At 37.2% G+C, this 12,989-nt stretch overlaps 1 protein-coding gene across 2 annotated transcripts in view; it reads right to left on the reverse strand.

The window, feature by feature from the left end:
* The window catches only part of RNLS (renalase, FAD dependent amine oxidase), a 292,909-nt gene extending 283,545 nt beyond the window's left edge, over positions 1–9,364 (reverse strand). Inside the window, exons 1-4 of one of the 2 annotated variants that reach the window (XR_010024073.1) lie at positions 9,031–9,364; positions 8,043–8,148; positions 7,058–7,200; positions 2,768–2,926 (exon numbers count right to left, since the gene is read on the reverse strand). Coding sequence is in view for 1 of the 2 variants with exons in the window: in XM_063102909.1 (XP_062958979.1) it covers positions 2,768–2,926; positions 7,058–7,200; positions 8,043–8,148; positions 9,031–9,148 (526 nt within the window). In the remaining variant the exon portion in view is untranslated. The remainder of the gene's footprint in view (positions 1–2,767; positions 2,927–7,057; positions 7,201–8,042; positions 8,149–9,030) is intronic. The other variant, XM_063102909.1, reaches the window with a different exon arrangement.
* Between the last annotated feature and the right edge of the window lie 3,625 nt (positions 9,365–12,989).

Below are 12,989 nucleotides of genomic sequence, written 5' to 3' on the forward strand. Positions count from 1 at the left end.
GAATTTCAATTTATATTCCTGGGCATGATTTAGGGGCACCCTCTTACCTGCTCAATAGAACCTCATACACAGCAACACGCTATTTTAAAATTAATAAACTAGTACAAAGTAGATTAATTAAAACCAATATACAGAACTAACGAAATGAATGAAAATTAAAGCAATATATAAGCACAATTTTCAGATCTGGACCTAAGAAGAAACAACTAGTACTTTAAATAAATTAGTCCCATTGTCAGTATAGAGTTTCTCTTTCCTTCTTCATACAAATCCACATTTAATAAAAGCAGAATATTAAAATAATAAGAAAACAGGTCTTTAATGGGATTCTATTAATGTGAATTTCAAGGAGTATGAGGAGCAATCTGGACTAGTGAAATTTAAGCAGCTCCTCAGGTCTTTTGGAAACATTCATTCAGTCAGTCAATCATTCACTAATTTCACAAATATTAAAGAATATCTGTGCAGTGAATGCTCATTGTTTTTAACTAAGCATGTAATTTCTCTCCCTGATGGTACCTGTATTTATGTTTGGGTGTTACTTTGTCCCTATTGATTACACGCAATGCAGTAAGATTATAATCAAGGACCCTGCAATCCCCTGGCCATGGAGTGGGAATAAGACCCAAGCTAGGTCAATAGGATCTTCTCTTCCTGAAATTTAAGTCTGGGGCAGAGGCATAATGAGACTGATGTAGTTCATCCATTCTAAGGGTAGTATTCTCACCAGATTGTTACTGTCTAGGACTTTTTCAATAGTTATTTTCCAAGGTTTGGGGGAGGGAGAAATGAGGAGCTTTAGTCAAAAGGTACAAAGTTTCAGTTATGTAAGATGAATAAATCCTAGAGATCTACTGTACAGCATAGTGCCTATAATTGATAATATTGTATTGTAAACTTAAAAATTTTCTAAGAGAGTAGACTTAGGTTAAGCACTCTTACTACAAAAAAAAAAAAAATAGTAACAGAGAGGAAGGAAACTTCTAGAGCTAATGAATATGTTCATGACACAGATTATGGTGATATTTTCACAGATGTAAAATTATTTCCAAACTCATCAAGTTGTATACATTATATATGTATAGTCTTTCATATGTCAGTTATACCTCAATAAAGTAATTTTTTTTAAAAAAAGATTCATGCAAGGTCTAAAAGATGAGACCAGATGCTCCTTAAAACCTCTCCAATTCTGAGTTTTCTATGATTAAAATGAATATTGTCAGCTAGAATTATGGCATCAGGAAGGAAACCTGGCCAGATAAAACAAAAGCTAACTGAGCAAGCTAACTTAGAGAAATGTATCCTCTCCGCCCTACTTAATACCTCTATTCCCTTTGTTTCTCATATCTGAATCCCCTCCTAGCACTTAGTACAGGCATTTTAGATTTCAGACTCCCCACCCATGCCTTGTGCTGATACTTACTATTCTACTCACCTCTGGATCCCAGAGTTGACTTAAAACACACCCCAAACCTCCCATAGTATTTAGGTTGAACCACATAAAATTGTCAATATATGATCATTTTTAACATACAAAAATCACAATTTTGTATACATCAATCTAGTAATAGTCACTATTTAAATATTATTTTCTGTTACCTAGATGTTCACAAAATAAAAAAACTGTCAAATAAAAATATCCTATTTTAAAATATTTCCAAAACTCATGAACTATATACATATATAAAACATATAAAGCATATAAACACAGTGTGCAACTGGAGAGCAACTTTTAAAAGTAACCTGCCTTAATTTTCAAATTCTAATCAGCATATTAACTGTACTTAATAATAATCCTCTATACTCAATAATATTGCCCAGTAGGTGATTAGGAATAAATACCAAGAATTCACAGAGTCTACTGATGGCACTACAAAATTTGACTATAAAAATCAAATTTGATGGTAACTGGTTAACTATCATCACCATATGTAACAATAATTTCACCAGCTTCAAATTAAGATATCTGAAACTTGCAAGGGTCAGTTCATTAAGTACAACCTAGAAGACTCATACCAGTTTCTTTCTGTGTTAGAATGGAACTGATGTTGATCTTTCGAGGAGGTAGACAGCAAGGTCAGACTTAGATGATACAAAGAAACTGTATTTGGTGACAAGGTCATTCAATCCTATTTTCACATATTTCAGCTTTCTTTGAGAGCAACTGAATCTTTATCCAGCCTCTCACTGTGCCCCAATCCAATGAAATTTGAATCCTAAAATCAGTGTTCCCTAGGAAACATGAAAAACTGGCATAGTGAGGACACCAAGATCAAATTGCTCAGGAGAGCGTGTTTCTTTGGAGTCGTCCTACTTGTCATTTCTCAGGTGGATAAAACAAAAATTGATTTCTCAATGAGATAAATCAAAATTTCCCAAGTTGATAAATCAAAAATTTTTGCTTTCTTGAAAAATATGGAGAGAAACTATTTAACTATTATAGATAATCTTTATAAGATAGCAAAAAATTTTGATTTAACAACCTGAGAAATATTGTTTTAAGGAGGAATATAGCAGGCTATTGATAAGTAGAATATCATATCTTGCTAACAAGTCAGATGTCACTATTTTGTAATACTGTATCAATATGAGTTTCACTTTGGCCTAGACTAATGTCATGAACGGGACCATAAGTATTGGTTGGTTTTCAAACATGCAAATCTACAGAATCTATAATATATTCTTTGCTAAGAGAGTTAAACCAAATTTATCTTCTGTCAAAGAAATCCCATTCTCTGAGGTAGGTAAACAGCAAAGGCAGACTCACAGTTCGTGATGTCACCTTGAAGCTGCAGAATCTGAGGAACTGGCATCGTGAGGACAATAAGATCAAACTGTTCAGGGGAACCTGTTTCTTTGGAGACTTCCCACTTTTCATTTCTCAGGTTGATCTGGGTCACACAATGTCTGAAGAAGACTTCTGCACCTGCTCCAAAATCAAAATCATGTTGACATTATTAGGATTTTCTATATGAATGAAGGGGATGTGAATAGTCACAAACTGCATCCGTTCAGGTGAACAAAATGGTCAAACTTGTCTTCTACAGTCACGAGAGAGTTCTCTTTCTTTGCTTTCTTTCTAATTTAGTGGAGATTCCTCCTCCTCTGCCACCCTTGAGCCTCCCTATCAATGACTTCTTTGGAGAAAAAAATACTAATACAATTAATAACAATAATAAGAATAATAACCGCAGCTACCTTTCATTAAGCAACTACTATACACCAAGCACTTGATACACATTATACCAGTTTATTTCACAGATAAGGAAACAGACTGAGAAATGTCATGCCATGATGTAAAATTACATCCATCTGACTGTAAAGCTCATCATCTTTGCAGAACAAGTATACATTTCAGTAAAGGTATTAGCAATTAATTTTAGCAACAGCGAGAAGAGCAACATTCCCTATTAAAGGAATTAATATTCCCTGAAAAGGTCTCTGTAAGAGAAAGGTAAGTCCTCATCAGAAGATCAATTACTTTCATTAAGAAAAATCAGAATCAAAAGAAATATAATCTAAAATACCCTTCCATCACATGTTCCCCCTTAGCATTTATCACAAGGGTATTTTAATAATTATTTGCCTAATTATTTACTTAATTTTGTCTTCCCTTTTAATCTGGAAACTCCATGAGGCATGAACTATGCCTCTTTTGTTTCTTGTACAGCATATAGCATATATAGCACAGTACTTGGCACACACTAGATATGTAATAAATATTTGTTTAAAAGAATGAATTATGGACAATAAACTCAAAGATAAAGTACAGTTGGGTCAGTAAGTATCGTTTGTACACTTGTACTCACCACACATTTAAAACTCACTTAAAAACAAATCCACTTTTATTCAGCCTCATGTATAGAAAGAAAGAAATGAAGATGGAATGAAGGAAAAAAAGCACACCGAAAGATCCTGTTCATCATTAACTGTGATATCTCATGTTCCTAGTCACTAAAAATCCAGCTTACGTCTTACCTCATCAACGAAGCTTCCTTTCTGTAGCCATTCAGCTCAATGTGATCCTCCCTGTCTATGATGTTCTTCAATCCTCACTGCCTTTACCACTCATTCTGACATTAATTCAAAATATCTGCATGCTTTAGTAAATTTTATCTATCCAATAATACTCTAGGCTCCTCCATGTCAGGTCTCTACATCTCATATATCTTTACCTCTTTCACTGTCCCTTGAATAATGCTACACCTTAGTAAGCACTCAAAAATATTTAAATCAAATGCAAATGTTAGAAGGAACATAGTGCTAAGTAGGCCAAGGAGTCAATCTCAGTTTGAGGCAGTGAGTATCATTCTGTTCAAAGATGAGAGCAAGGGGCTTTTCTAAGGTCCCTGCTTGGGGAAGTTGCAAATAATTGGCATTTTCAACTTATATACACACTTACCATCTCCTTTACTCCAACCAGAGCAGTTCTGCTTCAGTCTGTTTCATTTATTTAAGATATCTCACCCCACTTGCCTTACTCAGTACATAGCCCTGTCCCAGACCTTAACTCAATTGATTCTATATGTTTTATTTGTTTATGTTTTCACATAATATTCCTTTGAAAATAGCATTATGTTGTTATTGTTGGTGGTACATATGTATGTTTAAGGGGGTTGAAGTCCATTGGCCTAGAAAATTTTCCAAGCCCCAGCTGAGAGTCTTGGAAATGCAACCTAATGGCCGCAAGATATTCTTCAAGGTGCGGTTCTCTAAGCCTCAGCCCTAGACAAACAACACCAGGAGTACACAGAAACTAGAAATGCACATTGTAAGGCCCCATCCCAACCATACTGCATCAAAAACTCTGGGGATTTGGCCCAGCAATCTGTGTTTAACAAGCTCCCTAGACTTGTTACAATGCACACAAAAGTGTGAGAACCACTGGGGTAGGTAGAAAAACTCAAATCTAATACCACAATTGACAAAACCACCAAAAAAGTATTTACCAAGAGGTAGGGGAAATGATACAGCTTATTAACAATGAAGTTTTCCTTTCCAACTGCTAGGAGTGAAGTTTCTGGGAAAGTGGCATTTCCTTGTGAAAGTAATTAATAACTTTCATAAACACCACATGTTAAAATTTATAGGCTCCAGAAACCATCATTTAAAAACAGAGAACTACATTAATTCTCTTGAGTCACTTCTGAGCTTAGTAAATATGACCATGTCCCTCTCCTGCATAAAACCCTTCAGGGGCTTCCCAGTGCACTTAAGATAAAGTATAAAATCTGTAACATTGCTTGCAATGCCTCTTATGATTGGTCTTGCCTTAGTTTTGAGCTTTACCTCTTAGAACTTTCGCCCTCATTCACTACATTCCAGTCACAATGATCTTTTAATGTCTTGATTGTACTAACCTCCTCCTACTTCAGGACAGCTCCAGTTTGATGTGCCCACTGGAACTCTCACCACTCTCTCAGCCTAGTTTACTCTTACTCACCTTTCAGGAACCCATGAAAACAATTCCTCAAGGACTGCTCTAAAGTTCACCACACTGGCTCGGGTGCTTTTATTATAAGCTCTCTCATAATGCTCTAATTCTTTCTTCTTAGCACTTACTATGCACCTTTTTTTTTTCTTGTATGTATAATTAGTTTAATGACTTTCTCCCCACACCCCAACTCCACTCTACATTAACAGAGGCAAGGACCATGTCTCTTATTTACACTGTTTCCCCAGGATATAATATTTAATGAGAATAAAAAAATCTGCAGATAACTATAAAGATATCAGAAGACTAAGAAGATTCAAACATTTTACAAAGGAAAATGTGTTCCTCTTAGATATTTGTTCAGTTTTATCCATGGTCTTCCTCCATTTTAGGGAGAAAATCTAAGTTTATTTTTCTCCTATAATTTCCCACAAATAGGTTTTAGTGAGCAGCAGTCAGACAAGCTGAGATGGGACCCGAAGAGATGTGAGCAATGTCTGACTAAATGCACTGCTTAAAGTAAACAGAAGAATGCTTAAGTGGAGTTTGCATGCAGTTCTCTAGGTTCTCTTGAAAGGACACTGTTATGGTGAGTGCCATAATCACCCGCCTGGGAGTAATTTTAAGACAGAACTACTCAGGCTCATTTCCCCTACATCAATTTCGAAAGAAAATAAACGCAACAATGAAAAGGGAGAGAATGAAAAAAGTACGTATCAGCAAACAGAAGCCATCCTAGCTGATGGCATCTACAACTTAAACCATCTTTTCCAATAAATTAATACTGTCAACTTTGAGAATTTATATTGAAAGTGTTGACTTTCCAGATTAACAGTCATTTTTTTTTTTAAGGTAGATTATAAAATAAAGCCAAATAAATGCAGCAATGATCCTCCCTATTGGCAGGCCAAGTCAAATAAAAACTTCTACCCTATGTCCTGGAGGCTAAATTCATCTTCATAAGAATGATTTAATAACATGAGGTCTTATTCAAAAGCATAAGGACTTCCAGTACCAGCCAGCAAAAATAAAATAAAATAAAATAAAATAAAATAAAAGCTAAGGGACTTGACCTATCACTCTCTAACTGTCATAGGCAGGAATCATCAGGCGACTGATTTCCCAGGTTGCATAAAGAAGAAAGATGGCATTGCTCTTTAATAGCCCCTTCCCACCAGATCAGAGAATTTACCAGAAAGTTAATATGATGGTATGCATATCTGTATCCCATATAAAACTGGACAGCCAATAAGGAAAATGAAGTACATTGCATTTGCCGGTGTGAAAATAGGCTTAAGATATGAAGCAAAGTGCAGAATAGTTTGTCTAAAATAATCCCCTTTGTGTATAGTTTTAAAAAGAAAAAGTATAAAAACATATTAATAGATAAATAAAGACAGCCATGTAGCTCAATAGATAGATGAATAAACATTTTTTTGGAAGTATACACTGGAAACTGTTATCAATGATTATTCTGAAGGAAGAGAGACTAGCTATTGCGTAGTGAATAGGAGAACATGTACTTTTTATAACTTTCTGTATAGTATTAATATTTAATTACATGTATAACTTTTATTTTAAAATGCTAATTTTAAAAGTAGGCAAAGAAAATCTTATTCCCACCTGATTCTTTCAAGTAATGCTTAATAATGGAAGAAACTCCTTGAGGTGCCATAAAGTTACAGTCTCCTTCTTTCATCACCATTCCTTCAATAGGAGAGGTCAGTGGCTTCAAAATGCCGTGAGCTAACAGTTCTTCGTAAAAACTGAAATAAATAAATAAATATACATACACATATATATATATATATATATATAATGTAAGTAAATACTATGATTAGCTCAAAAATTCTATATTCTCTTAAGAATTTTTAGAGATTACAATTCTAAATCATAACTGGAAATCTTCATCTGATCAAGTCAACGTATATTTTGTGTTAAATAAAACTTCTAATTCAGGTGAAGAACAGAAGTATTTTTTTTTTTTTTTTTTTTTTTGTCCTTTTTGTGACCGGTAAGGGGATCGCAACACTTGGGGTGGTGTCGTCCGCACCGCGCTCAGCCAGTGAGCACACTGGCAATCCCTATACGGGATCCAAACCCGCAGCGGGAACACTGCTGCGCTCCCAAGAGCTGCACTCTCCCTAGTGCGCCACGGGGCCGACCCAGAACAGAATTATTTTGAGACTCCATAAATCCTTTGTTGCCGTTACCAAGGCCTATTCCTCCAAATATTTCAAAATTAAAGTCAATGAAAATAAACAGAAAAGTATTTAGCACATCAGTTTTAAATTTGGTTAGGAACATTGACTTTCATCGCATCTGTTTGTCCTCATCCTCAACATTAACATAATAACCAACAGTTATGGAGCCCTTACTATATTCCATATATCATCTCATCTAACCTTTACACCAACTATGAGGCAGGTACTGCAGTTTCCTGTTTTATTCCAGTTAACCTTTTACTGCTACCACCATCAACAATGATAACACAATAATTTCACTATGTTACAAGAGACAAGGCTTAACCATTTTAAAAATGAATGATTTATATCTTTTTACATCATACAACTACTAAGACTGATTCTGGTCCTTGCACCTAACTCACCTCTGGTGTCTTTTGGCATAATGAGGAGTGCAAGTGATGTACTGAGCACCCAAGTCAGCTGCGCACTGTGGATTATGAGGACTGCTGACGGTAATCATTCTTCCACCTTGAATTAATCCACAGGAAAATGACAGTGCATTAAAATGAGCTTTTTGCAATTAATACTAATCACCTCAGGTTACCCCCAATAGATTACATTATAAATACATTCAGAAGCATCCTTTTTAACTTGAAGTCTTTGTCATCTACCATTGTCATGAGGTAGTTAACAGAGACAATTTGATCACCGATTTTGAAATTTAAAAAAAGGAAGAAAAAAAAGAGAGAACGGAAAAAAAAAAATTAAAAAGAACTAAAGAATGACATAGCAGTGTTCCGCACTTTTACCAGCGCGTATATTTAATAACCTGACTAAAAGGAATGAATGAGTGGATATATTAAAAAAAAAAAAAAAAAAAAAAATGAATGTTATGTCAGAATGAATGAATCGATGGAGGCTCTTTCATTCATGCAGTCAAGTTCCAAGAGAACGACAGAACTCTGTAAACTAGATCTTCGGAAATTCGTGGTCTATTAGCACTGGGACCCTCATAATCTGGAGAACGCTGCAAGGGCACAGACAGGCCGAGACAAAAACCCATTTATGAGGGACAGCGGTAGGCCCAAGCTTTGCAAACTCTGGCCAGGCCCTCTCCCGGCGCCGCCCGCTCAGGCCTGCTAGCAAAGTGTTCCCGGTGCCCCTGGCCCGCCCCCAGCGCATAGGGGGTCGCCGCCCCCACCCTGACCCCGCCGGGGTCCTTCCCCGGGCGGCGGAAGCCTCCTGTCACGTGATGAGACGCACTCTGCGCATGGGCCGCTGCCAGGCCTCGCGGGGAGCTCGGGGGCTGGAGTTTTCTCCTCAGACTTACTCGCGTTCAGGCCCACGCCCCCTCAGAAGCCGGGGCTGCGCCGGCCCCTTTTCCCAGGATTCGGCAGTTAGACAACACACCTGAATCCCCAGCCTTGTCCCACACTGCGAGCTGCAAGGGACCGGACGTCTCCTTCCTCAGTAGCGCAGCGCACAAGCTTCCTGTCAGCCCGGCGCCCACGATCAGCACGCGCGCCATGGCGGGAGGGAGCCCGGATCAGCACCGCTTCTCGGCTGTGAGGCCGGCCGGCCTGGGGTTGGTGGAACCGCCAGCGCTCTCTGGACTGCGCGCCCCTGTCCCCGACCCGTGCCTTGGGCGGTCCCACCAGCTGGCCTGCAGGGGGCGGACAGGAGGCGACCGGAGCCGAGGCCGGCCAGCCCCGAAGACGAGCGAGCGGACCTCGGGGCTGCGGAGAACCGGGGCTCTCCCCTCGCTTTGGGCCTACAGGGCCCAAAAGTCCGGCGTCGCCGAAGAAGTTCTAAACTCCCGCCCTTGCCCCTCGCCCAGAAAAGCCTGGAAATGGTGTAGGTCGTGGCGTGACAGCCCGCCCCGCCAGGGGCTGGTGTTGACGACCGCCGGAAGCCAGCCTAACCTGACTACCTGGGTGACTGTGCCCGCTGGGATCTTTGCTGTTAATATTCTGGGTTTGCAAGTGGAATATACCGACGGTGCCGGGGCAAGCGTTTCTCTAGTGCCCAAATGGCCACTACTCACATAATGGAAAAACATTTTGGAATGAGGGAGAAATTTTTCTTAAGCTGGCTCGAGGATTTTGTGTTGTTATGTAACCTTCCTGAAATTTTTGTGAAATGGGGACAATGATGTATCCTTTCCAAAACTGTGAAGACTGAAGATATTTGATTCACCAGAAAATTGTAATCACTTATGTCTTCAATAAATACTGAGCTCTATGTCAGAACACATCCCATAAGTTGTAAGGGATATACTCCTAAACATGAACAAGAGGATTCGTGCCATTACCTCTGCCCCCTCCTCCAACATAGTCCTGAAAGTTAATGGAATAACAAAAAGCAATGAGAAGTCTGAACTACTAAAAGAAATAAAGAATTAAGTTACACTGATATTCAAATAAGTTATTACCTGGAAAACTCTAGAAAAACCAGTAACAATAGTAGCCAGTTATATCGAAAGCATTTACAAATCAGAGGTTTTACTTTATGTCCACATCCTGAAAAAATTACAATGCATCCAATCGGTGATGGATTAATATTATGTATATCTACTGAATTATAAAAGAACAGTAATGAAATACAGATGAACATATATAGCCTAAGAAGACTTTCTAAGCATAAAAATAAAAGATGGAATTGAAAAGGAAACATTGAGCACATAATCATTTATAACTTTTATGTTAAAAAATTCATAAGGCAAAGTACAAGTAGTGAGGAAATTTTTGTGATATGTATGGAAGATGAAAGTTTAATATCTTTATTATATTAAGTCTTAAAGACATAATTAAATGACAAAACCCAAAAGGAAAATGTGCATAGATTGAATAGGATTATTAACTAGAAAGAGATACAGAAGTCCAATAAAGATATATGTTTAACTTTTTCGTTATTCAGATACAAATTAAAATGATTTTTCATTTGTGTGGAATTCCATTTTTAAATGCTAAATGCTTACATTTAGCAAGGATATGGTGAAATATGCGCTGATGTATTACTGATGGAAATGTAATGAGCAAGTTCTTTGCATGATAATATATCAGAAGCCTTAAAACTATGTCCTTTAAACCAGATTTTTATCTTGGGGAAATAATATACAGGTGTACATTAAGGTTTATGTATAAATGTATTTATCTCAGTGTTATTTGAAACATTGACATATACCATCAGTAAAGGATTGATTAGATTATGGCTATCCATACGTCTCTGTAAAGCTACTAAAACAAACATGGTCTTGAATGTACTATATAGGATGTATGGGAAACTACTTACCATGTAACGCTGAAAAATGCAGGTTACAAAACTAGTATAATCCCAGACTGTTACAGACACAGACACACAAATGTATGTGTGTGCACCTACAAATATATATGCAGTATTAGAGAAATATGAGAGGAGACAAATGTATTTATATTTTTCTATTAATTTCAAATGTGCTATAAAGACCATGTATTTATAACCATTTGTTTATTTATTTTGTTAGATATAAACAACCGGGCTTGAAACTTCATAATCATCTTCTATAACTTCTCTTTTCTCATCCTTGATATCTATCAGTCCTCTGGTCTTTTTGACCATTTCTTCATTGTCTCTAAAATCCAATCCTATCGAATTGTACAACAGAAATGTTGTTCAGATTATACTTCCATCAGCAATGTATTAAAGTGCCTAGGAACTTCTTTTTTTTTCACTTTACTTTTGCCAAAGTGGACATTTAGCATTTTGGAAAGTCACTGCCAACAAATTAATTAATTACTTGAGTTCAAGCCATCATTAGTTCTTAACCTGAGTTATTACAGTAGCTTTCTGTTTTTCTACTCCCAATCTCTGTTCTGCACCCAACTACTAGATCAGTCAATACTATTCTCAAAAACTTTCTATAGCTCTCATTTTCATACAGAATGAAGTTCCACTACAGTAACTTGGCATAAAAAGCATTCAGCGATATTTCCCCAAACTATGTTTATATCTTATTGTGGTATCTTCATATGTCCTGTGCTATAGCTAAACTGTACTACTTCATGTTCCCTGAGCACATCCTCAGATTTTCCACTTATCTGTGGCAGTGGGAAACATTTGCTTATGCTGTTCTCTGAGTATAGAGCATACTTTTTTGACTTGTGTTTCCCCTACTTGTGAATTGGCATTAATCCTTCACTCTCTTTTGCCTTTTTGCTTATGATCAACAGTATGCGCCTTCAAATCAGTTATCCAGAATTTGGAATTGTTATGGCCATTGAATAGAGGTAGCCTTTGTGGCTTATTTCTCATTACCTCCTAGCTTCCATAATGGTTTACATCTTAGTCCAGAGCTACAACTATAGAATAATGGGCCCATGGTTGGCTACTGGCAGTAGTACATCTTTCGGGAGAGATGGAAATAACTTAGATGACCTAGAGAAAATTAGGTTTGCAAAATAGTTGGGACAGCTCCCTGCTTTAACATTTACTCTTCCCAGTCACTTTGACCTTTTTCCTTAGCTTTTTTCTATTCCTGATCTTTGGAAGACTGGTTGCTTCTGGTCATTCAAGTCCAACTTAAAAGTCACCTAAAAGAGATCTTCTCCAACCACTTGACCTAAAGTAGACCAGTGACTTTCTATCTCATTAACCTGTTTTATTTTCTTCATATCACTTAATCACTTTTAGAAGTTATCTTGCTTTTTTACCTGTTTAATTATTATTTATTTATTGTCTTTCTCTCGCTAGAATTTAAGCACCTGCCAGAAACATTGTCATATTTAATATAGTATCCCTGGCAACTAGATCAAAGTTAGAATTCTGAGAGACTATGACAGTTCACTAACTGTTTGCCTAGAAGGTATACAAAACTTGAGGATAATACTTAAAGCAAGATAGGCTATCTGGTAATTCAGTTGGATGATTTCAATATTAAATATCCTTTGCCAGAGAGCGCTTTTTTAATGGTATAACACGACTGTAATAAGATATACCAGTCAGCAAAGAATACCTAGTAGTGTGCTGCTCAGCTCTGTCTGTCCTCATTTAACTGTGTTATTGATAACTGAATAACCATTAGTGGCATATCTAACAGTTTGTAGATGGCGTAATAGAACTTCCAAGATAAAAGGTAAATATGAAACTAAGCTATGATAAATGAATTACAGCGTACAGAACAAGAGAGGTGACAGTTCAACTATTTGCACTGGCCAGACCACATCTAGAATATGACGTTCACTAGTATTCAGTTCCAAATTATAAGAGGCTCATTCAGAAACTGTTTCCGTTCCAAAGAAAAGTGACCAGGATGGTAAGCTGACTTGAAGTTATCTTATTTGAGCAGATAGAGAAGATGGAGACTTATAGCCTAGAGAAGACTTGGGGGGAAT

The sequence above is a fragment of the Cynocephalus volans genome, chromosome 7 (assembly GCF_027409185.1).
Source record: "Cynocephalus volans isolate mCynVol1 chromosome 7, mCynVol1.pri, whole genome shotgun sequence".
In the NCBI taxonomy this organism is placed as follows: domain Eukaryota; kingdom Metazoa; phylum Chordata; class Mammalia; order Dermoptera; family Cynocephalidae; genus Cynocephalus; species Cynocephalus volans.